This window comes from Talaromyces marneffei, chromosome 7, assembly GCF_009556855.1.
Source record: "Talaromyces marneffei chromosome 7, complete sequence".
In the NCBI taxonomy this organism is placed as follows: domain Eukaryota; kingdom Fungi; phylum Ascomycota; class Eurotiomycetes; order Eurotiales; family Trichocomaceae; genus Talaromyces; species Talaromyces marneffei.
This window is the reverse complement of record NC_072354.1, coordinates 779,076-803,496: the sequence shown is the minus strand read 5'-3', so window position 1 is coordinate 803,496 and position 24,421 is coordinate 779,076. Positions and strand designations below refer to the sequence as shown.

Genomic DNA, 24,421 nt, shown 5'->3' with positions numbered 1-24,421 from the left:
TTCTTGTTTTACTCGTACTACATACGTACTTGGCCAGAGTGAATTGCTTCAGTCTACTTCCAGAGGATGCTTATTTGAATCTGTAGAATGGGAAAGGAAGTGAGAATTCGATATATATGTCCCTCCACACCAGAACGACTGGGGTGTGGGAGGAGAACCCATACCAATCTGACCCTTCCGGGATCGTCTTCCTCGGTGAACCAGCACAGTAGGTTAAATGAAAATCGGGCCCCCATGGCCACCCAGAGTGTCTGCCAGGCACAGGGTGTGGGTAGGCGATCGTCTGAAGATTCAGTCACTGGTTCGGCATCTTGGCGGTGTTGCATCCGGGATACGGCATGCAGTATATCCGATTTTTGTGCCGTGGTTTGGGAAAAGTGATTGGTAGACTAGAAATGATGCGATGTACTCGTAGGACATTGTACGTACATCTGGTAACTAACCAGTGTACTACGTATGTACGTAACACTGCAAGTGGTCACGGGCCGGCCTCCCTTCCCTTCTCTGCTCCCTTTCTGGAAAAGACAGACCGTTGAACGGTAGAACTATCAGAGGCGACGAAAGGCAGAACGGCAACACGTTTCACCTCGCAAGAAAATAAGAAATCATGGTTGCTGATCGAGTGTTCTGGGATGTTATTTGTTGGGCCCTCACACTTCCCCACGTCATACTCCCAGCGTACTCCATAATGACGAAAAGCGCCTCCACTGTCTCCTTGCGCATTGACGAATGGAGCCATTTTCCCAGATTATGTCAACTCCGTATGGGGGAACTGTCTCGCGTGGCTAGTCGCCCTCCAGCATACTCCAGTCCATAGTGCCAGTCCCCGGTTGCTCCAGCTGAAGGTCGGGCACATGATGAGAAAGCAGAGAAGTAAAAGAAAATGTTATAAATCCAGTGATCGTCCAATTCTTTTCCTTCTATTCTTTTTCCTTTTCCGTTTTATTCACTATTCATCAATGGTGCTAGGCTGGTTCCTGGATCTATTCACCTCTTTCCCCTGATTACTCTTCTGGGTACATCTCTATACATGCATAGTACATATCTACATCATTTGTATATATCGAGTCACAATGGATTCCTCACCCTCCTCGCACGAGAAGGTGCACCAAGAACATGCCGAACAATCCACCCTCCCCAACAGCTCCAACGGTTCTGCAAGTAACAGCGACGATATCGTCATGGTCGACCTGCCCACGGCCATCGTCGAAAAAGGCCCCCAACTTCTCGACACCAAAGTGCCCTTCCTAACCTGGCGCTCCGTTGTCATGGGTCTCTTCGTGTCCATGGGCGGCTTCTTCTTTGGTTACGATACCGGTCAGATTTCTGGATTCTTGCAGATGGAGGACTTCTTGTACTCGTTTGGGGAGTGGAACGGCGAAAAGTATGAGTTTAGTGATGTGCGGAGTGGGTTGATTACTGGATTGGTACGTCCCCCCTCTTATTTATTACCTTGTTGACAACGAGAGAGTGAAATGCTAATACTTTGATATAGTTGTCAATCGGAACGTTGATTGGCGCCCTCGTCGGTGCCCCCATCGCAGACCGCATCGGCCGCAAATGGTCCATCTCGTTCTGGTGCATAATCCTCTGCGTCGGCGTAACAGTACAAATCTCTTCATCACAGGGGAAATGGTATCAAGTCGCCGTTGGCCGGTTGATTGCCGGTCTCGGTGTTGGCGCTTTGTCGCTGATTGTGCCCATGTATCAAGGTGAAAGCGGTCCGCGACACATTCGCGGTGCGTTGATTAGTTTGTATCAGCTGTTCATCACGCTGGGCATCTTTGTCGCGTATTGCATTGACTTTGGCACCGAGGCTATGACGACCAGTGCATCGTGGCGAATCCCTATGGGTATTACATACCTCTGGGCGATTATCCTGGGTGTTGGAATCATCTTCTTCCCCGAATCGCCTCGCTTCGACTACCGACACGGCAAAGTCGACCGTGCCGTCGCAAACCTGGCCAAGATTTATGGTATTCCGCAAAACCATCGCGCTCTGGCTCAAGAATTCGAAGAAATCAAGGAAAAATACGAAGAAGAAAAGTCCCACGGCAACATTACATGGTGGATGATGCTCGGCGCTCCACGCATGAAATATCGTATCATGGTTGGCATGCTCTTGCAGGCCTTGCAACAACTCACCGGCGCAAACTACTTCTTCTACTACGGCACTACCATTTTCCAGGGTGCCGGAATCTCAAACTCCTTCGTCACGCAGATGATCTTGGGCGGCGTCAATTTCGGAACTACATTTTTAGGGTTGTATAACATCCAACATTTCGGACGACGCAAGTCCCTGATTGCGGGTGCCATATGGATGTTTGTCTGCTTTTTGATCTTTGCATCTATCGGCCACTTTTCACTTGATAGGCAGACTCCCGCCAACACGCCCGCCGCCGGAAAGGCAATGGTATGTTTCGCATGCTTCTTTATTCTGGGTTATGCATCAACCTGGGCGCCCATGGTATGGGCCATCTGCGCCGAGTTGTATCCCTCTGAATTCCGTGCCCGCGCCATGGCTATGTCGACAGCATCGAACTGGCTTTGGAATTTCCTGCTCGCATTCTTCACCCCCTTCATCACAAGTGCCATCGACTTTAGGTTCGGATATGTCTTTGCCGGATGCATGTTTGCCGCTGCGTTTGTGGTGTATTTTGCTGTTATTGAGGGCAAGGACCGCACACTGGAGGAGATTGATACCATGTATGTTCAAAGGGTGAAGCCGTGGGAAAGCTCAAAGTATGTTTTCCCGGAAGGCGAGTTTGAGTCTGCTGGCACCACCGCTTCTGGTGGGAATGGAAATGGGAAGGATGAGGTGACGCAGGAGCATATTAACTAGACTGTTATCAGTGTCTGGTAACTATTTGAGCGATTATTAGTTATATTTTCATGTCATTAGTGTATATACATTGTCGTTCTTCAAGTACAAATAGAATTGCATACATACAAATCTTTAACTTTCATGATCTCGAGCCCGCCACACCATAACCCAAACTGCCACCTCCCCATCCCCATCCCCATCCCCATCACCAACACTGTCATCATTATTTTTATTAGTCAACGTAGCATCAGAAAGTAAATCTCCAAACCCAATCCTCCCCACCGCCTCAAACCCGCCTTTCTCATACACCTTTTTACCGGAATCCGAACTCCAAACCCACACGTCCACTCCTTCCTCTCTCGCAACATCTAGCCCCCATTTCAGAGCTTCCATCCCATACCCTCTCCGTTGGTAGTCTGGCGCAATATAGAGGGCTTCAAGTTCCCATCTTTCGCGCGGTAGTTTTAGTTTCTGGCCAGAAGGAAGAGGCGATGGCGCAGTGCGGACGCGTCGCTGAAAGTTGGTCATGTGCGTGTGATTAATGCTGGTGTCGAAGGGGTATGTGAGCGTCATTGTTATGTAGCTCATCATACTCTTGATCCCTTTATCTGTTCGTTAGTATGCCTGCAGAACAACTTTCAAAACGGCGCGGGAAGGGGCCCGTACGAGTAGATACTTTCGACCCTTCAACCCTCCATTTCTGAGCCGTCTCGGAATCGCCGTGACGATTCCAGATTGCGAAGCCGACTACCTTCTCGCCTCCACCAATTCCCTCGTCATTCGCATCATCTACAGATTGATTGTGGTCATGCACGTATACGACCCAACAAACCGTCCCCGGAAGCAACATCTCAAACTCAAATGACTTCCGTAACGATTTTATATGCGCTTTCCACTGTCTATCGTCGTCTCCATTGTTGTGATCTGCGGTCTGCTGGTGCTGGTACTCGTCGCGATTGATATGGCGACAGTACCGCGCCAGGGGATCCGTGAGATTGCATGCTGCTGTTATGGTTGCTAGGGCCAGAGAGTCGTGGGGTGTGTAGGGGCGGAGGGGCATTGAACTTTTATGTCCTCTGGTTATCTTGCATATCTAGGTAGTTTTATGGTGGGTGAAGGTGTTGTGGTAGTGGTTAGGGGAAAGCTTGAGTTACTCCGTGTTGATGTGCTGCTTATCGCTATCTGATTGATCTTCTTTGTGGACCCTGGACCCACTTACAGCTCTACAAATCGACTGAGTTGACTGGTATGATTATTCTTATTTCTACATCAACTGGATATATTATACAGTAACCCAATGCAAACACCGTACACCACGCTACCCAAAAAACACCAGAAGAATTAGAACAAAGTTGTCCCCCAACCACTTGGCTTATACAGCGTATACTCATTCGTCAACCTCAACAACAAATTCGCCCGATCATCAATAATCATCTTCTCCGCCTGCCATCGCTTCCTCTCCAGCGCCTTTTCCTCAGCTTTCTTTAACGCGCTGCCACCGAACCAGCTCTTGTCAATGTTTGCGATAGCGGCTTGTTCGGCGCGAGTCGCTTCGTTGACGAGGTTGTCGACCATTGTTCGCCAATTATTTAATCCAACTTTGAGGCATTGAGAGCAGCGGTTGCGTGTTTCGCGGATTTCTTCGTTGAAGTTGCCGTTGGTGCCGCTGGAGCTGGCGCTAGGAAGGTCGAGTAGGACTGACTCGGTCATGTCGACTGCGTCGCGAGTCCAGGCGAGACCGGTTTCTTTGGAGGATGATACGTACAAAATCTCACCGATATATGTCATCAATCCTGCCTCTAGGCACGGTGAACTGGCATCTCGGACTGGTGGCTCGTTTCCGTCGGAGGGTGCTTCGGGATAGACTGAAGGGACGAACATGTTTTTGATTTTTCCAACGTACTCGTCCAACGCTTGCGGAGGGCGGGATCGTTTTTGGACGTCCGACGCTCCCGGCTGCGGCAGATTGCGACGCGCTTTTAGGACAGATGTGAATACCGACAACGCCGTCGCCAAATCCCCAGACTGGACGCTGTGCACGCCTAGCGCAGTCGATACCCGCATAATATTCTCCGACGCAACATCCTTGCCATTATTTTTTAGGATACCAGTCTTCGTATCTACCACAGTCGAAGCATCGTATGGCAGTCCCGATGTGGCAATATCCATCGCCCATGTATACATATCCTTCGCCGTGCTACTCAACCCTTTGTAGTTTAACCAATCCGCATAAGCCAACGCAGCATCGATCTTCTGTCTGGCCGTAAACCCCTTAGTTGTCAAAATCTTCATATAGAATACTTCTGGCGGCGGTGCTGAAGGTGTACAATCCTCCTCATGCATCACAATACCCGTCCGACCAGGCAACGTCTTCGCATCGGGATTTGATGGTCCGTGAACATATTCCTGTGGTGCAGCTATGCGGTGTTTGAGGTCTGTCATAAACCCATCCAGATGCTCTGCCGCTTTTGCAGAGTTGATCAAACACTGGAAATATCCTCTTCGCCACGGTTCGCTCTTCTGCGATACGTCGTACCCCAGCTTTCCAACTCCATCGACCAGTATACCGCCCTCATCCTGCTCCAATATACCTTGTCCGTCGATGTTCGGATCTTCCAATCGTTCAAGTAAAGGCTTAAGATACCCATAGACATTCGGCCACTGGGTCATGAGCTGTCCGATCTCCTCGGGATGTTGTAATGCGATCGCCGAACGCAGAGCCCAGCGACTCCGCCAACTCCATTCCTGTGGTGTAGGCCATTTATGCTCAATCTCTTCTTGATATAACCCCGTTTTGATGAGATGTAACATCCACAGAATCGCGTATAGGGTAATGGAGATTTTAAGGCCACGGTATACGCCCTGTTTATATCTGGATGTACGCGAAGTGGATATTAAGCGGGTGAAGTGTTGGCGGAGATGGAGAGCGAGAGGTAAGCGGCCTTGGGTTTGGGAGAGAAATGGTAATTGAGGACGGATGGGCGGGGACTGGTTAAAGGATTGTTGAGTTTGGTTTGTGAATGGTCGTGGTTGACGTGGGAGGTGGGGTTGTCGTGGTGGGATGATGGGCCGGCGTAGACATGTATGGCAATAGCGAGGCGTGCGCCTGGCTATTATCTGATGAGACATCATTGTGCTGGCTGCATTGAGTAGTCTGATGTTATGATGTCGAATTGTGGTCGTCGAAGTTGATGTTGTAGCGGAGGAAAAGATGAGTGTGTTTGCACTGTTTGTTTTGCCGTAGGTACTGCTAAGCCTTGACGTGGTTACTCTTGGCAAATCATGATGAGACGCGCCGCTTTAGCTCAGCCGTGTATGATTTCTGCCGGGCGGTAAGGCTCAGAGCGCAGTGTAGAAGCGTCTGAGGACAAATGTTCCACTTTTTGTATGTACGACCGCTCCAAATCATGACTTAGAGATATTTTTGGCTTTGCGCTCGTCCTTACAACAAAGATAATCAAAATTTGGCATCACTGGATTTCTAGAGAATCTCTTAGGCTATCGATTGATCTACATTTTTTCCTATTCTACGCAATAACCATACCACAGCTACGCGTTAAAGAGGATACGCGTAGTAAGTACCGAGGTGTCTTGGTCAGAGGGTGGGAGGAGTGACAGTCATTGACGTGCCATATCATTGCAAAGTAGCCGTCTGGTTTCAGGATGCGTCTAATCTCTTGGAGGGAGTCCAGAGTAGCGAACCTATCCTATCAAGTAAGTACATATGTTCCAAAAGGATGAAGAGAACATACCAATGAAACGCCTATCCAAACCCAAACCCTCAGCAACAAAAACAAACCCCCGGATTGGGAAGATGAACAAACCTGCGTAGCGAAAACCCCATCCACACTTCCACTCTCAATCTGCAATTCCTGTGCATATCCCTTCACAACGCTCACTCCATTCAAACCCTTCCCTTCCAACTCCTTTCTCATTTCATCATGCGGCTCAACAGCAATGATTTCATATCCCTCTGGCCTAACAGCCAGAGCTTCCGTAAACAATCCGGTGCCGGCCGCGAGGTCAACTATTTTAAGATCCTGACGATTTGCGCAATGGGTGCGATTCAAGATCAGGTCTGTTTCGTGGGTGGTGTAGGTGGGTCTGTGTTTGTCGTAGGATGAGGCGTCCGAGAAGCCGGTTTGGGCTATATGGTGGATTGATTGTGCCATTACTGATGGCTATTGTGTACTACTTTACTGGAATGAATGGGGAGGGAAAAGAAGGATTGATACTGAGTATGTACAACTTGTCTCTAAATGACGAACGTTTCTAGGTGGATTGCGATAATCATATCGGATAAATCTCCGATATGAAGCTGGTCACTTATCAGATCAACCCTGCGTTTATAATACAAACTACTTGGCTGATTTGAAAAACAAGCTTTCTATTCCACAATTTATATCTACATTGCAAGAAGTAGGTGGTAAATTAAGAGATAAACGCCTCTATGTAGCTCCAAGAATCTGTATGCACAATTGCTTCCATATACCAAAGCACATTCATAACCCTAAATCAATTGCATAACTCATTTCTATTTTAACTTTTATAATCATGGCTTAAGACCGGTCAAGGAAACCCTGGCTCTCGAGAATCAAGACAATCTCGTGCACAATGCTGCGGACGGTCTGCTTCTCGACGTCGACCACAAGATCGGCCTTGACAGGAGCCTCATATGGGTCATCGACACCAGTGAATCCCTTGATCTCGCCACGGCGAGCCTTCTCGTAGATTCCGCGCTTATCAGTCTTCTCGCAGTACTCGAGAGGTGTGGCGACGTGGACGAGAATGAAAGTGCCGACTGCGGAGATGGTGTCACGAGCAGCCTTTCGGGATGCCTCGTAAGGTGCGATGGGTGCAGCAATAACAGCGGCACCGGCCTTGGTGAGCTCAGCAGCAACAAAGGCGATACGCTGAATGTTCTTGTCGCGGTCTTCGCGACTGAAGCCTAGCTCAGAAGAAAGCTCGTGGCGGACAGTCTCTCCCAACAAGAGCGAGACGGACCGGCCACCTTGCTGGTTGAGAGTCACTTGGAGAGCACGGGCAATGGCGTCCTTGCCCGAGTTCTGGTATCCAGTGAGGAAAATAGTGAAACCTTGAGCGTTACGAGGAGGGTTGGACTCGCGAAGGACCTTGATAACTTCGGGGTAAGAGAACCACTCGGGGATATGGGCACCAGATCGAAGACGTCGTCTAAGCTCAGTACCGGAGATATCAAGGGTCTTGACACCAGCAGGAACCTCGTTGACAGGCTTGTACTCGTCGGTATCAGGCAGGTAGGTAACCTGCTGGAATTCAACCACCTCAATACCCAACTCAGCCCTGTACTTCTCAACAGCGTGCTGGGCATCGTAAGGACCGTAGAATTCGACACCCTTGGAGTTCTTTCCGGGACCGGCGTGATCACGTCCGACAATAAAGTGAGTGGCACCGTGGTTCTTACGAATAATGGCGTGCCAGATGGCCTCACGAGGACCACCCATACGCATAGCAAGAGGCAAAAGACCGAGGACGGCCATACCGTTGGGGTAACGAGGAAGAAGGGCCTGGTAGACACGGACACGGGTGAAGTGGTCAATGTCACCGGGCTTGGTGAGACCAACGACGGGGTGGATAAGCACATTGGCTTGACGAGCACGGGCAGCGCGGACAGTCAATTCGCGGTGAGCACGGTGCATGGGGTTTCTACAAACGTCAGTGACATGGAAATAACCCATCTCGCGCTTGCACATACCTGGTTTGGAAAGCGACAACTCGGGTCCAGCCGAGCTTGTCAAAGTGTGTGCGCAATTCAGCGGGGGAGTCTAATATGGTCAGTCTATAGGTCATTCACTCCGTCGGACGCTAACTCACATCGGAGAGCGACATAGTCATAGTGGGCAAGTTTGTTCACAGCCTCCACCTTTCCTCCAATGTAGAATTCCTGAACCTTGGTGTTGAGGTATACGATAGCGGGGTGCTCTTCGTCACCTCCAAAGACGAGCTGAGCTTCCTTCGTCCTAGAAATAGTCAGTTTAATTCTGCAGCGCGTTGTGTTTTATATATGGAAAACTCACTTGTCGGGGCGGTAAATATCATCAATGGTCAAGATAGCAAGGTTGCGGTCATCACGGAAGTCTCGCAATGTGACGCGAGAACCAGCCTTCAAGCCAAGGTCTTTGATGGTTTCACCTGAGGCATCGAGTGTAATGGGCATGGAGAAGAGGTTGCCATCGGCAAGACGGGATTCGGCGACAACACTGATTCAGTCAGATCCTATCTTTCAACACTTTGTGCGCGCAAGACATGTCAATTGTGCATACCCATCGTAATCTTTCTCGTTCATGAAACCTGTACAAAGGCAATATCAGCTACCGCACTCGCCAGTTTTTTGGATCGCAATCGAGGTTAACTCACCTTCAAGAGGACTGAAACCACCATTCATAATCAACTCCAAATCGCACAATTGGCGCTCTGTGAGAAGAATAGCGGGCAAGGTGGCAGCTTCAGCCTCGAGCTCGTCATGACGAGGAGCATCGCGGGCCACCAAGTCCTTGAGGATACCACCGTGAGGAGGGTTTGCCATTTTTTCTGATATAAAGAGAGAATGAAGAAAATAGGATATCTAATAAGAAGCAAAGAAGAGAAAATGAATTCAAACGTGGGATAAGAGGAGTGAAGAAGAAATATTTAGAGCTGGAAGTTGGAGAAGGTACTGTATCACTACCGTACGGTTACCTGGAATTACGTACATCCCACCTTTATCGATAAGATAATCAACTATCCATGCCGAATGCTTGCCTCCGATTGGCCAGATATGCTTTGGCTGGCCAGGTTTGAATACGTGGAATACGCGCAAAATTACACAGTGACGACCGCCACATACTAATCTCAAACATGACTATTATTTAATCAAGTAATGCCAATGTATGTACTTGTGACACAAGAGAATTTCTAATTATTCAGTAAATTGGCGGCGCAATTGATGGTTGTGAATCTGCATACAATTGCAATACATCCACTATATTCAATACATTCAATACATTGTGAAATTTTAAAGCAGATATCAGACGCTAGACTAAATCTGGCCAAGTTCCTGGGCGGATGTTCCAGTTACGGTTTAGCGGCTGCCAATTTCAGACAAAAAAGCAATCACGACATCGTCTTGACGGCTTGCGTGATTGCCGGTCCCTGCCAAGACTTCCGACGAGATACGTAATCCGGAAAGCCCTAACCCCAACCCTACTTCCTAATTCCACTTGGACGGATGTCTATTGGGTGATACAGTCTCACTCACTATTATTCATCATCATTCGATCCCTGCTATTCTATGTAGATCACCGGATGTGATCTGATAATAGTGTTCAAAGATCTATCAAGTCAAGATGGCCGTGTGAGCTTGAACTAACGAGATCACCCTCCGCGTACAGAAGAGAGAATCGTCAGTGAAGTCATTATATATGCGGTATAACAGCTAAAAGATCGATCTAGAGTTTGCGGGGAACTTTGTTTTATTAGACAGACCACCAGCAAGAGGACTGCCTAGATTTCTTTATATCATGGAGGAACAACGGTCCATGCGCTCTCAAACGACGATCGTGCTGTATAACTTTGTTGGCAAATGAGCAGGATGTAATCCCACAAACAACTTTAGGAACTGATCATGTCTCAATTTGAGCAAGAGGACCTCGGAAAGTCAAGAGTGAGCTCAGGAATGGATAACAGTATGTAATCATGCATCTGGTACTCCGCCCAGCTGTAAATTTGACCAGCCGGCATCAACGTCAGGCATCATCAAAACTTCTTGCTTCATATACCCTTCTGCTTTACTCCATACCAGCCTCCATACCATATTAATAACTACCACCTCAAAATAAAGGCCCTCTCTCTTGCTCTTTTGACGCTCAATACGAAGGACTCATCTTCTTCGAGTCCGGAAAATGCCTTCACGACATCAAGGCCAAGAAAAGTAAATTCTGGATTTCACCTATAGCGCGAGAGAAGGCAACAAATTTCTCCCAAGATTACGCTTCAACCTCCTTCAATGTCTTGATTACCGGTCCTGTGATGGGCACCAATATCGAAGCGCCAGCCACCTGTCCAACCTCGTTTTGTGACTCTTGTTGTCAGACTGCTGACACTCTATATTACTAGGAACGGGTTATCATCGGATTCTACGGAGTTTATAACTATTGAAATAATAGACATATTGGACAGCCATGTTTCTAAATAGAAACAGCTTTTCAAGGCTATATAATGAATTTTGGTGGCATAGGAGTGTATAGAAATCAATGAGTTTCATTCAGTTTGATTTTCTCGGACACGGAACAGACCAATCATGAATTTCTTGGACACTGCCAGTGGTCAAGCCGGGCACTGGTAAGGTGGCGCTCCCTTTTCGCCTACTATTTCCCAAATTGAACGATTTCTCCTCCGAAATACGTAGCTGCAAGTCATTTGCTGAAGATAAAGGTTGCCTAATGAAATGTGCATATTTGTTATATTAGTCTGTCTTATAAGATCTGAATGCCTATTCTGATTTGTACAGAGCATAAAACCGAACTCTGAAATTCTGCGGCTCAATACTCCTTGATATCTGACTGGTAGGACAAGTCCTGGATCGAGACTGTCTTTTAAGGCTTATGCACGATATAGTCCGAGTAGAATGAGAAATCAGCTTTGAACGATTGAACTCCCCTGTAGATAAGTCAAAGATCTTCGCTTGAGCATTCTATCAAGCTTTTTAATTTGAACTATCTAGAAAGCTAGGATAATTTTATTAAAATGTTCAAGAAGTTTGTCTCTGCGGTTGCAGATGCAATCGCTGATATCGACGCCAATCGGAAACCCCAGTATCCACAGGGCACTCAAAATCCATTCTCTCCTAAGTCAGGACCGCAATCAGGCTACCCTAGATCACCCTACTCAGGAGCTGGCATTCAACAAAATACATACCAAGGATACAATGCACCGGCTGCCGGGCTCGAATGTATCGGCTTACGGCCCGTATTGACAAAATACCATGAATTCTTCGCCCTCAAAGCAGCACCAAACTTTTCAGTTTGCCATGATTGCTATCGGACACATATCCAACCAAACCACGATTTCATATATGAGTTTGAGCCGCACCATAGCAATAGCCCGGAAGAGGCCTTTGCTTGTGACCTTGTCATCCCGGCTATCAGGTCGATCTTTTTCCAACAATGCGTCCCAAGGAGAATTACAAAACCACTTATAGACTTTTCAAAACTATGTGAGACTCTCACGCCTTGCGATGGATCTGCTATCTCTACACGCGGAAGACCGTACTGGCAAGCCCGAAGGAACAAGATGGAGAACTTCGTGTCTTGCGAGACATGTTTCGAGCTTTACTTTAAGCATACAACCTTCGAACATGAGTTTGAGAAAGTGCAAGACGGAACCCTTGGAGGGATTCAGCAGTGGACATGCGATATGGCAAAGCCATATTTCATTCGCCTTGCTACCGTCAAACTGGGAAAGCAACCCCCGAACTTCTCGGAATTCGCAGATGAGGTTAATACCAGGATTTCAATACCTCCATGTCCTGGACCAAATAAACCAATAGTCGATTTCACGCCTAAATTACTCAATGTTGTGATGACTGGCGCGAATGGAAACGCCGGAAACATTTGCTTGTCGTGCTTCTCCGATTTTCTGGCTGAAACACCATTAGAAGCAACCGCCTTTGCCGGTGCGAGATTAGCATCTGACCAACTCGGAAAGGTGACCTGTGATTTGGCCCACGGATACTCTCAAATGGCAATGATACATGCCGTACAACAACGGAGCGTTCAGATATGGCTAGATGCAGTAAAAATGGGAAGTAAAGCAGAGCAATGTGCTGGCAAGAAGGGCATGGATGAAGCGGAAGTGGTTCGAGATAGAAGACTGAAAGGCGATGTGATTCAATGGTATCAGCTGAATAGTTCGTCGGCAGTCGAAATATGTCCATTCTGTTATTGGACAAAGGCCAACATGCTCGGTGCCGGGCATATGTTCTCGCCCATCACACGACTACCGTCACCGGGCCATGTGCATATCTGTTTTATGATGGGATCGGATACTCCTGAAACAACCTCAACGAATAGCCCGGATAACTTTGCGGATAGTGTTGCCTGGCGTGGGCGAATCATGTTCAATGCTTTACGTCCCGGATATGAAGCCGGAGACTGGAACGCCCTCGCCTCAGCTGGCCGGATGCTAGCTGCCAATTCTCTGCCGTGTGGCGGCAACGTTCGTGGATTCTCTCGAGGAAGTGGCAGGCGTTGGTACGGCCGCGTGAACCAATCCTACGGAAACCAGAGTGACTGCACAATAATATTCTGCGAGGAATGCTATATGCGTTCCGTGAGCGGCAAACCTCACGCCAACATCTTTAGTCAAGACATGACAAACTATGCATTCACTACTGTCGGACCCAATGGCCGGGTATACTGCAACACATATACGAATCGTGCCAGGGGAATGGTACGCCAATGTGCCGAGACCGGTGATCTATTCTCGTTCACTCGATGGTGGAACATGCGTGAAGAACTTCGCAAAAAGAAAGATTCTTGGAAGCCTATTATTGAAATGCAGCTGCAGAAGCAGAAGCTTGCCGATGCCCAAAAATCGGCACAGTTACGTGTCAAGCTCAATGCGCAACGAAATGCCCTGACGAGGATGGCAGCCGCTGGAATCGTGGAACTTGCGGGAGGGGATAGGGGTTGGAGACATGGAAATTCTCAGGTAGGAACTTCTCCTCTTTGATTGAATAATTGTTCCCAGTATCTGGGATTAATAAGCTAATTCCTGTGATAATTGTGATATAGGTTGGATACGGACATTGGACCGCAGGGGCAGCAGAAGCGCATATGGATTGGAAAAGAGCAAACAATATGCCTTCGGGTCTCGGAGGAAATTCCATCAACTCCGTTATGGATACTCAGGCAATACTTATGCAGGCTCGCCAGGATGAGCTCAATTTTGCTGCTGTTGAGTAGAGTTATTTGTTGTCGAGGTTGAAGTGATTACAAATGGTCAAATTTCAGATCATATAGATGACTAGAAGTTAGGTTTGAGATTCTAAGATATCGTATATGTATGGGTTCCAATTCTGAACAGTTTCACACAGTTGTCTTGAGGGGCCTTACAGCCATCTTAGACTGATCGGCGGTACTCAAAGTCAGCGATCAAGACACACAGCGATGATTTATGTATTTACGTGCATAAAGATCGTGGTGAATTATCTCATAAATCAGTTTCGGCGAGTATATGAGAAGTTTCCATAAAGATAATAAAATGGTGGCACAAGAAAGGGATTTTCCACTTTCATCGGTTTGACTATGGTCGAAGAACCATAATCCGCACTCAAGCCCTAAACGACACTAGATTGCCTAAATAGGAAAGAGATTGCCTATTTCGTTTACCTTTGACCCGAATCATAAAAAAAAATATATTACCCATGTTGCTTGCCAATGACCTAATAGTTCAATTCATTTCAATCAACTCGGAGAAATTATTACCATATGCATCGATCAGCCCTACGAGATATTACCGAGATCCTAACTCTTGAGCCAACCTCTCCGGAGGAAGCAACCGAAGGAGTCAGCTTGGCCTTCCCAGAAGGTGGCCGTGAGGGATGGACATGTCTATTGGGATCTTGCCTGTTGATGTTTCCATCTTTTGGATTCCAGAGTGCCGGTAAGATTGTAGCCGCTAGGTATTCAGCTCGTGCTAATAGTTTAATAGTCGGCTCCGTTCAGGACTACATTAGCATGCATCAGCTCGTCGAATATAGTATCCGCGACGTAGGCTGGATCTCCGCAATCTTGGTGTTTCTGACTCAATTCCTTGGTGTCCAGGTTGGCCCACTATTCGACCGATATGGACCACGAATTCTGTTGATTTGCGGTTCGACAGCCAGCTTCACTTCGTATATTCTCCTCGCCGAATGCACCAAGTACTGGCATTTCATCCTGTGCTTGTCAATACTTGGAGGAGTTTCCTCTGCTGTGATTACTACAATATCTATTGCTGTTCTAAGTCACTAGTTCCATCGTCGACGTGCGCTGCCCTCGGGTCTCTGTATGGCAGGATCCTCTGCAGGTGGTGCTGTCATACCACTGATTCTGCAGGTACTGTTTGAGCGAGGGGACTGGAAGCCTGCTATTCGGACTGTCGCATTAGTCGCGCTGGGATGTTACACTTTAGGAGTCATTATGGTGCGCGGGCGACTCCCTGGCCACACCAGCAAAGCCATGGTCGATTTTCGAGCTTTTCGATCCTTGCGTCTATGCTTTCTAACTGTGGCCGTGTTTTCCTTTGAATTCATCATCTTTGGTTGCGCTGCTCTGCTGCCGACATATGTTCGTTTTGCCGGCATGTCGTCCACTGTGCAATTCTATTCACTTACGGTTTTGAACAGCATGAGCTTTATGGGAAGAGTTCTGCCCGGATTCGTAGCAGATCAGTTCGGTAGATTCAACGTGTTGCTATGCTTGGTCGTTGTCACCCTGGTTGTCATGGCGGGTGTGTGGCTGCCGTGGGGATCTCGCAATGATGCGACTCTCTATGCCGTTGTGGCTATCTTTGGCTTCAGCTCCGGTGGATGGCTATCGCTTGCACCGGTCTGCGCGGGTCAGCTCTGTCGTACGGAGGATTACGGGCGATATTATGGCACCATCTACTTTGTGGCTGCGTTCGGGGTTCTGTTGACTGTTCCAGTAGGAAGTGATTTGCTTCAATCGACCTCGCCGCAGGTTCTTATCGGGTTCTACTCGGCTGTGCTTTTGGTTGGATTTATTGCTCTGGCACTCTCAAGGTGGGCACTCTTGGACTGGCGTTGGAAATAGAAGGCAAAATTGTAGAGCAAATAACAATAATAATTGCAGGGAAAGCCACAATTTGATAAAATCATGTCTCTACTAAGTTATAGGAACAAAGCCTCGTTTAAAAACTAGCCAATCAGAATGTAAGATGATGTTCGAGAATCATTCACAAAATTCAACTTCGTAGAGAATGGCTTTTTCCCTAATGCATCTGAGACACCCCCTCAAAATAATCAAAATCTTTAAGTAGCGGAGAGACAACCGTGTCAAAAATGGACTCATCGAACTGCGGATCCTCGAAACGTTCTCCCTTATCTCGAGGCCAATATAAGCACTGTTTAACGACATCGCCATAGTTCGTTCCACTTTCGCAGTACACAAGTCTTAGGACCCGGGTAGCAGTGTTGAAGTGCATTTCTCGCTCGGTAGGGCCGTGGTCTTCAAATCGATATAGCGCCGATATTGTCTTGCCCAGAGACAGTTCGATCAGGGCAATAGCTAGGGGAAGTAGGATCTCATTATAAATTCTGGTAGTTGTCGATGTGATAGCGCTGCCGTAATTACTCGAATCTGAAATTCGCCAAACTAGATATGGGTGTTCGAAGTTGGTGAACCCTTGATGCGAGTCTTGAGCGAACAGAACGTCTTTTGTCCCCCATTGTCGCTTTAGCCAGCTTCCGTAGAGCTGCAAGACACCGCATGCTAGGATAACAGCTAGGTACAATCTATCACGTCGGCTTAGCTCATCTGAGCCGTGGACAGGTGTGGCCAAGGAGTTTGAGCCAGAAAGGACGTCCTGCAGAGAGCATAAGTTGACGTCCTGGTCGACCTTGCGAAGGAGTCGCATGTGGTACTGTTCATCATCGGGGTGGTTGAAGATGTAGCCAATGGTGTCTTCGTGCACATCAGGACTAAAACTACCCAGAGTATAGCACAAATCGTCAATTTGATGAACAGGTGCCTTGTGCACTGCCTCCACGCAAATGGTGGTGCAAATGGGAGCAAATTGGACTTTGCGTTTGCCTTTGGAGATTGACATTGAAGTTTCCGGAATATTAACAGAAATCGTATTCTCGATCAACTCTGGCTGTAGCTCGACCTCATGCCATTCTTCGCCCGAATACGTCTGACGGATTTTTCTGGCTGCCGATATCATCAATAGAAAACGAGTTTTCCTGATTTCATCGGCAGTCTTGGAATTGTGAATAGTATTCGTATCAATCCGGAAGCAAACCGTATGATTGTCTTTGCAGGAACACTTCCAGCCTTGACCCTGCACCAGAATGTTGTACAATGCTCGAGCATGACGGCGCCCGTCACGATGCCGTTTCAGGCCATCCTTCCGTCTAGGTAAGACCTTCTTAGTCTTGTCAATCTGACGTGACTGCTCGGTAAGGGTCCGCAATATCTGGTTCGATCTGTCGATTTTATCAAGGATATCTTCGTATACCGCCTTTGAGAGGATCTTCCTGAATTTGAGGGTTCCTAATGACTTGAGCGACACAGCCTATCCCGTTAGATTCGGTTAGCATTGATCATCGGATACAGATGGATGCTGCATGCCTTCGAATAATCAGGTGTACGCCTATTGAGTTTATTTGAGAGTTCCTCCAGAAGAGAGCATAGACCTGCCATCGTCCCAAAGAACGCGTGATAATCACGACCCAGTTTATCTGTCAAGGCCGCTTGCAATTGAGTATCTTTCCACGCATTGCCCGTGGGATTCTTGATGAGTTCTGACCGCTGGTCATGATCGTCAACAACGTCTTGAAGGAATATCTGCAGTGTGTTCAAGAAGATCGCGTACTGCGCGCTCAAGTTGCTAGAATAATTCTCCAGTTCCCATCGGTATTGACGGAGTCCTTTGACTGTCTCGATTCCACGAGAGTAGTTGTCCAGCTGGTTGGCTACCAGAGGTAGAATTGCCAAAACAAGACCTACGAATTCCATTCCAGACATACTTTATGCTGTGATGGGTAGTGATATTGAGGACGATCTTCGAGGTGTGAGCAAAGGTTTCCCTGCGGGTGCCAGCATATAGTACCCCGCATCAGCCTCACCTTGTCCTGCAAAGTTGTCGGGCTTTCTCACCTTCAGGTTGTTCGCCAGGTCTACATCATGAAGGACACAATATCCCAGCTCCTGAACCAGTGCTTACGGGAGTTTGCAGCAATAACGGATTCGGAATCCGTCGTTCGGTATGAGACAGAGGTATCGCATCGTCGTTGGCTCGATGAACTTGGACGCCTGAGAGTCTGGTCAGGTAATATAGGCGCTCATCAGACGGGCCAGTCGTCTCTGGACTATCGTCTTCGAGATGCGTCCCATCTCCGAGAAGAAACGACCAGGCTGCTAAGTCGATTGCTGCACATTTTTCAGGATGTGGCAGAAGTGATAAACGAAAATGATGATGAGGAGGCACTTGAAATTGAAATCGAAGATGATGATGAGACCAAAGACATGACAGAAGTGCAACAACTTTATCAGAGTATTGCTGATACTATCAACTCCCTCTTCCAGATCTCTATGGCAATTCGGCGACCCGCCGATCACGATCGTCTTCTTAATATCAGAGTCAAAGATGATTCATTCTTCGAGCCGTGGGCGCGTCAGCATGTCTCACAAAAGTATCCAGATGCGGGAGATGCCCTGATTAGTCGACTTGGCCGGGCCATGGCCAGGCAGAAAGCCATACTAAAATATCGAGAAAGGCACCGAGCAAAGCTTGGGAAGGGATTGTTCGGGGACGTAGAAACGACATCCACCAGATTATCAGAAACGGTTGCGACTGAAATAGCTCCTGATAATGACCAACTGCACTTTCTGGATACGGCGTCCAATTCAGGTCTCTCTCACACGTCTTACGCCACAAGCTTGATGGAATCCAAACTGGCTGCATCAATTCCGAAACCTCCCAAGGCATCAAAGGACAGGAGTCCCTTTGAGTGTCCCTACTGCTTTCACATCATCATGATCAAACATAAAAGAGATTGGGCTCGGCACGTATTCCGTGATGTGATGCCCTATGTCTGTGTTTCAATGAGTTGTACGACCCCGTCAAGGCTCTACGAAAGTCGGCACCAGTGGTTCTTTCATATGCGTGAAGCACATAGGCAAGGCCAAAATGGGCTCGCATGTCCACTATGCCACGCTGAGATTCAAGCATTATCTTCATTCGAGAAACATGTTGGTCGCCACTTGGAGGAGCTGGCACTATTCTTCTTGCCTCCGACAGACGTAGATGATGAAGAGGAGGAGGGAGCTTCAGACGCGGCCCCATCTGTTCCCTCGGTGAATCGCAGTGGAAGTGATAGCGGCCCGACCCAAGAACTGCAAATACCAATTGGATCAGAATCGACTGAAGGACAAAGCAATATCATCACATACGAGGTCCAATCTCGATTGAACGCAATTGACGCTACTGGTATGGGTGAGGAGGACCTCTCGGCCAGTAGCCGAGGTAGCGATAGTGATGATCGTGCTCGGTCTCGAAGTGGTACATTGACTTCCAGTCGTCCAGAAGACGACGGCGGAATTGTCACGATGATGAGCGGGGTGGCCATAAATGTTACGCATGACTCTGTGTCAGAGCGGCCCATCCATGTAGGCGATGATGGTGTAGCTCAGTTGGAAATTGGAGGAGGACGCCCAAAGCAGTACAGAATGGGTAGTCACAAATATACAATTCTTGAAAGCGCAGACACTCTACCTCAGTTGGAAATCGGAGGAGGACGCCCACGGCAGTACATAACGGAGAATCACAGATATGCATCTCGCAACAGCGCTTCTAGAAGAGCCATCAGCGCGGATGGACGGTTTTCGCCGTATACTCTAGAGACAGCAGTCGACAGGGAACTCACTGGAGCATCCGAGACCAGGGAATATCAGGGTCAAGGGGGAACATCGAAGAGGCAACAGGAGCGTCGGAATAAATTTGAAAGCGAGTCCGGGATGATGGAAGAAGGCGTATCTGCGTTGGAAGATGTTCTCGAGCTAAGAGTTTCTGGAGGGCAAGAATGGCAACACATCGGTGCTAAGCAACCCCTTAATGCGGAGGCAGTGACGAAGGAGAGCGAGTGGCCCAAACCTCTCGACCCCGTCCGACACCAAAGCAGCCAAAACCGTCCACAAGTGGTTGTAGTATCTCAACCAAGCCGTGGACGGGGTTCCCTCGAGCGTCATTCGGATATGACGAGCAACACACCAGAGGAGAAGTGTAAGACTCGAGACATGTGTTTCCAACGGGCAAAACAAGCTACAACTGACATTTCTATAGATCTGGGAGATCGAGAATATGCTCAAACGGCACGTCGCCGGAGAATTGTTTACCATACACCGCAAAATTACGTACATGATGCCGACAAGGGGGGCGCTGACTGTGGTCCTTAAACCGACTTCGGTGGCTATACACGGCATTAATGTCTTTGGATACCTAACTGAACGATTGACCGCTTGCGCAGTCTTTATCTCTCCCACCCAAATCGAGACTCATGCGTTAAGCACATAAACATGGCGCAACTCCCAAAAACAAAAGAGGAGGAGGAGGAAGCTGAAGAAAGCCACTTTTTCTCCTTTAAGGAAGATAAACAGCGGCCAGTCTAGGTTTAGCACCAATCAGACTGAGTCTGCACGTTAGTAGCTATATTAAGCGAACTCAGAGCCTGTTTAAGTTAATTCTCTTCGGAACAGAGTATTTTGATTATCCATGGCTTCAGGATAACAAGAATATGTAGGGATAATTGATAGATTGCGCAGATGCCGTAAAAGATGGGATGGCCGATCTTAGAGATTATTTCCAATATCAGATGTTGAAGCAGGTTTCCCTCGCTGTTCTGGAGGGTGCCTAAGTTGGAAGATAATGACAAAAGTCAGACATGGATAGATCCAGTTAACCAAATATTTGGGCACACACATCTAGCTGGTGATAGCCCCAATTTATGTATTATTATAAAGTTTTTAGGGCTAAGGTAGTCGATTTAGAGTTTATGCTCACCTAGGAGCTCCCAAGTCCATGATGGAGAACCAAACAGAGACCTAAGTATCATTAGCTACATATAACTATAGCATAACCAATGTAGTCTATTACACTTTTAACTCAACGTCACAGAAAGCGATCAATAGCCTCAAAATAAGCAGGAAAGTTATTCCAGTCTAACAGAGCCACAATATGACACCAACTTACTCAGAGAAAGCCCTAAAATGGTATCCGGTGTCATCTCTCGGATATTATTGTTTGACAAAGGCATATTTTTGTGTCTTTGAATAAACAAAGAACCCACCTGTTGTACGATCCACCAACCCTACTCAAACGGAAGATCGACAAGATATTGCACAGGTACAAACAAACATTAACACTTTTCTGGTGGTATGGGGTCCTGCACCTGTACGTAGATCATCTACTCAATGGATAAATCTTTTTTTTAGTATCTGAATGTCAATGAGTATCTAGATGGTATGTGGCGGAGGATTAGTTGAGACATTTGTTGCACCCTGGCGTGTGGCATTGACACTATCTGCCTAGGTACATAGGCATCATAGAGGTTTGTGCGACCGACGGCGACTAGGGAGTAAATTGCCGAGATGGGGAGATGAATTGAAATTAAAGCATTTGGATGTTTGTGTGGATGTAGTTTATGACATATCACTAGTTCTCGTTGTTTCAATGTTTCAATGTCAATGGCTATAAAGAGAGCCTTGGAAGTCAAAATAGAGACACAGAGAAGAAGAAAAATAAACGAACAAAACTTTAGAAACGCCATATACCTTTACAAAACCGCAAAAATGGCTTCAAAAACCACCGAATCAACGGACAGCCATCCGTTTGAAATATCAATCATCGGCAGCGGCATAATCGGTTTGAATCTCGCCCTCGGTCTCCTACAACGCAACATCCCCATCACAATCTACGAACAAGCACAAGAACTCAAAGAAATCGGCACCGGAATCGGGTTCTCCGCAAACCTCGAAGAATGCATTACAGAACTTGACCCACGTATCTCCGCCGTTTTACACAAAATCGGCCTTAGGCAACATCAGTCCTTGCAATGGGTTGTTGCTTCCAATACGGAAGAAGATTTTAGTCTGCGAGGAAAAGACGAGATGTTTGATATGGGGTTGTCGTTAACGAAGGGGTTTTGGCTGTGCCATAGAGCGGAGCTGGTCAATGAGTTGGTTAAGCTTTTGCCGGTCGGGTGTTTGAGGCTTGGGAAGAGGTTGGAGGGGGTTGAGCAGAAGTCAGATACTGGGAAGGTGGTTATGAGCTTTATGGATGGTACGAAGATAGAGACTGATGCTGGTACGTGATCTATCCCTGGACGTCATGTGCAGGGACTAATGGAGAATAGTGATCGGTTGCGATGGCATTAAATCACGCGTTCGATACCTCCTAGCTGGTGACAACAATCCAGCTGGCATCCCTCACTACGCCAACGAAAGCGCATATCGCTGCCTCGTCGAAATGCATAAAGTATCCCCGATCCTAGGCAACTACGCCTCCGTCATGACCCTCTGGATAGGCCACGGTGCCAATCTCGTCACATACCCTATCTCCAACAATAGATTCTTCAATGTAGCTGCCTTTGTTCGCGATAATACCGGCTACTGGCCCGATTACAGTAAACAGACAGTTCAGGCAAGCAAAGCAGAAATCATTGATTCGTTTTCCAGTTTCAATCCCATGCTTCGTCGCTTGATTGAGGCTTTACCTGATGAGCAGAATCGGTGGGGGATGTTTGATACGCTGGATCATCCCCTAGATAGTTATGTGGAGGGATGTGTTGCGGTTGCTGGTGATGCGGCGCATGCATCGACGCCTCATCATGGTATGGGTGCTGGGATGGGTATTGAGGATGCCATAGTTTTAGTGACCGTCTTGGAGAAAGCCAAGCAAGAGTTATCAAGCTATACCGCTGGGACGCCAACAAGCAGAAAGATTGTTCTGTCTCGAGCATTTGAGACATTTGATTCAACCCGGCGAGAGAGATCTCAATGGCTTGTTGCTAGTAGCCGCCGACAGGGGCTGTTGAACCAATGGGAGGTACCAGAAGTCCGTAACACGGACGATTTTCTCAGAGATACAGCGGAGAGAGTCTCCAATCTTTATAACTATGATTGGAGGCTGATGGTGCAACGAAGTATTGAGGATTATGAACAGAGGTTGGCACAGGGTGACGAGAAAATCCAAGCAGCTCTGTGATATAGTAGGGTCGTATGCAAAATGGTTAGGTACATGTAATGTCTTCTAAGCAAAGAATTTATTTCTCTTGTTTGCTCAATTTGCCGCTCCTATCAACAGTCTCTTTCCAATATTCTCAGCATGAATGATTAATCACCTTTGAACATGAAAAAGGGCCGATCAGAATCCCATTATTATTAGGCAAACAACTGGTGCTGTTAATGTCCGACACGATTGTAATTAGGGCTAGGGCTAACGATTGCGCATCACCTGATCTCATGTGACGGAATTACTAATCGAAACCTTGGAAGGCAACAACTAACTAGGTAACTAACCAAGAAACTTTGTTTTGACATTCATTATTCCAGTTGATCAACTATGTACATGAAATAAAAACCATCTATGAATAAGATCATGCCAGGTGTCGCTCAAAATAAAACAAATAACGCCGCATCATATGCTTGAACGCCGGATTTTTTTAGAAGTCATGTCGTGATTATATTATAGCTGGAGGCAGAAAGCCACTTAAGCATCGCCTGTTGTGACTTGGACGTTCTCCAATGCTTGGGTGAGGGCCTCTTCTTGTCGCTTGCGCTCCATTTCTAGCAAGTATTGCGCATACTTGGATCGAGGGTTGTGAATACCACACTCGGTCTTGGCTTGGCCTTGCCAGCGACCGGAACGTTCGTCTTCATTTTCCTTGACGGGCTTGGTGGAGTGATAGTCACCGATGCTCTTGTAACCTCGGTCGAGAAGTTCGTTATATGGGACACCATTGTCCTTGACATATTGGCGGACCTGTTCAAAGGTCCAGTTGGCGAGAGGGTTGACTTTGATAAGACCGGCTTCGTCAATCTCGAGGACATCCAAGTCACCACGCTTGCCTCCTTGGCTTCGTCGGCGACCGGTCAAGACTGCATCGACCTTGAGATCACGGTATGCACGCTGAGCAGGCTCAACCTTGGCGAGCCAGTCGTATCTTTCGTCGTTGGTTTCCCAGAGACGTTCACCATATTTGTTGGCGAATTCTTCTTCAGTCTCTGCACCCAATGGCTTATAGACATGGATGTTAAGATTGGGATAGCGTTGGCGGACCCGGTCCACAAGAGAAAGAGTCTCTTTGAAGTGATGCAGAGTATCCAAGAAGATGAGGTCGACTACTTGTGGACGGGGTACATTGAGCTTCGAGAGCATGTCGGTAATGGCAAGGCCAGTAAGACCAAAGGCGGTGGTCTGATAAAGGTTGGGAAGAGTGGTAATGCACCATCTCAAGACATCTAAACTGCGAGTTAACGTGATGATACCCCGCTTTTGGCTCGAGACGAAAAAGAAAACATACCTTGAGGCTCAAGAAACTGCAACTGGCGATTCAGAAACTGGAGGTGGGCCTTGGTGAAGACGACCTCTGGCAGGCTGGCTTCACTAGAGGAAGCGCTCGCATAGCCAGATTCGGTATCGTTGACCTCGTGGTCTAGGGGGTAGTGGGAGGGGATTTTGGCAGGCATTTTCGATATATGCTGGTGAATGAATGGTATTCGGGTTGCAGACGGATTGAACAGGACTGTTGACTGTCTGTCTGCCTTATATGGTGTTGTCTGTAGAGACAGGATATGA

At 47.6% G+C, this 24,421-nt stretch overlaps 11 protein-coding genes across 11 annotated transcripts; 5 read left to right on the top strand and 6 right to left on the bottom strand.

Annotated features, from left to right (window-relative positions):
• Positions 1-1,073: 1,073 nt before the first annotated feature.
• Positions 1,074-2,842, top strand: EYB26_008945 (uncharacterized protein; the record flags this gene model as incomplete). Its single annotated transcript, XM_054268196.1, has 2 exons — positions 1,074-1,427; positions 1,496-2,842. 2 exons carry the CDS (start codon positions 1,074-1,076, stop codon positions 2,840-2,842), a joined length of 1,701 nt encoding a protein of 566 aa, XP_054124171.1.
• Positions 2,843-2,956: 114 nt separating this feature from the next.
• EYB26_008944 (uncharacterized protein) lies at positions 2,957-3,884 on the bottom strand (the record flags this gene model as incomplete). Its single annotated transcript, XM_054268195.1, has 2 exons — positions 2,957-3,426; positions 3,491-3,884. 2 exons carry the CDS (start codon positions 3,882-3,884, stop codon positions 2,957-2,959), a joined length of 864 nt encoding a protein of 287 aa, XP_054124170.1.
• A 281-nt stretch (positions 3,885-4,165) lies between these two features.
• Positions 4,166-5,956, bottom strand: EYB26_008943 (uncharacterized protein; the record flags this gene model as incomplete). The annotated part of the gene is made up of 1 exon (XM_054268194.1): positions 4,166-5,956. One exon carries the CDS (start codon positions 5,954-5,956, stop codon positions 4,166-4,168), a length of 1,791 nt encoding a protein of 596 aa, XP_054124169.1.
• Positions 5,957-6,351: 395 nt separating this feature from the next.
• EYB26_008942 (uncharacterized protein) lies at positions 6,352-6,996 on the bottom strand (the record flags this gene model as incomplete). Its single annotated transcript, XM_054268193.1, has 3 exons — positions 6,352-6,526; positions 6,577-6,587; positions 6,649-6,996. The coding sequence occupies 3 exons, from the start codon at positions 6,994-6,996 to the stop codon at positions 6,352-6,354; spliced, it is 534 nt and encodes a 177-aa protein (XP_054124168.1).
• A 387-nt stretch (positions 6,997-7,383) lies between these two features.
• EYB26_008941 (uncharacterized protein) lies at positions 7,384-9,389 on the bottom strand (the record flags this gene model as incomplete). Its single annotated transcript, XM_054268192.1, has 6 exons — positions 7,384-8,509; positions 8,559-8,628; positions 8,678-8,823; positions 8,881-9,063; positions 9,127-9,154; positions 9,221-9,389. 6 exons carry the CDS (start codon positions 9,387-9,389, stop codon positions 7,384-7,386), a joined length of 1,722 nt encoding a protein of 573 aa, XP_054124167.1.
• A 2,198-nt stretch (positions 9,390-11,587) lies between these two features.
• On the top strand, positions 11,588-13,806 carry EYB26_008940 (uncharacterized protein; the record flags this gene model as incomplete). The annotated part of the gene is made up of 2 exons (XM_054268191.1): positions 11,588-13,552; positions 13,636-13,806. The coding sequence occupies 2 exons, from the start codon at positions 11,588-11,590 to the stop codon at positions 13,804-13,806; spliced, it is 2,136 nt and encodes a 711-aa protein (XP_054124166.1).
• Positions 13,807-14,331: 525 nt separating this feature from the next.
• EYB26_008939 (uncharacterized protein) lies at positions 14,332-15,657 on the top strand (the record flags this gene model as incomplete). The annotated part of the gene is made up of 3 exons (XM_054268190.1): positions 14,332-14,506; positions 14,555-14,805; positions 14,857-15,657. The coding sequence occupies 3 exons, from the start codon at positions 14,332-14,334 to the stop codon at positions 15,655-15,657; spliced, it is 1,227 nt and encodes a 408-aa protein (XP_054124165.1).
• A 178-nt stretch (positions 15,658-15,835) lies between these two features.
• EYB26_008938 (uncharacterized protein) lies at positions 15,836-17,592 on the bottom strand (the record flags this gene model as incomplete). The annotated part of the gene is made up of 2 exons (XM_054268189.1): positions 15,836-17,140; positions 17,197-17,592. The coding sequence occupies 2 exons, from the start codon at positions 17,590-17,592 to the stop codon at positions 15,836-15,838; spliced, it is 1,701 nt and encodes a 566-aa protein (XP_054124164.1).
• A 159-nt stretch (positions 17,593-17,751) lies between these two features.
• EYB26_008937 (uncharacterized protein) lies at positions 17,752-20,022 on the top strand (the record flags this gene model as incomplete). Its single annotated transcript, XM_054268188.1, has 2 exons — positions 17,752-19,849; positions 19,910-20,022. The coding sequence occupies 2 exons, from the start codon at positions 17,752-17,754 to the stop codon at positions 20,020-20,022; spliced, it is 2,211 nt and encodes a 736-aa protein (XP_054124163.1).
• A 1,392-nt stretch (positions 20,023-21,414) lies between these two features.
• On the top strand, positions 21,415-22,828 carry EYB26_008936 (uncharacterized protein; the record flags this gene model as incomplete). Its single annotated transcript, XM_054268187.1, has 2 exons — positions 21,415-21,928; positions 21,978-22,828. 2 exons carry the CDS (start codon positions 21,415-21,417, stop codon positions 22,826-22,828), a joined length of 1,365 nt encoding a protein of 454 aa, XP_054124162.1.
• A 504-nt stretch (positions 22,829-23,332) lies between these two features.
• EYB26_008935 (uncharacterized protein) lies at positions 23,333-24,312 on the bottom strand (the record flags this gene model as incomplete). The annotated part of the gene is made up of 2 exons (XM_054268186.1): positions 23,333-24,084; positions 24,147-24,312. The coding sequence occupies 2 exons, from the start codon at positions 24,310-24,312 to the stop codon at positions 23,333-23,335; spliced, it is 918 nt and encodes a 305-aa protein (XP_054124161.1).
• Between the last annotated feature and the right edge of the window lie 109 nt (positions 24,313-24,421).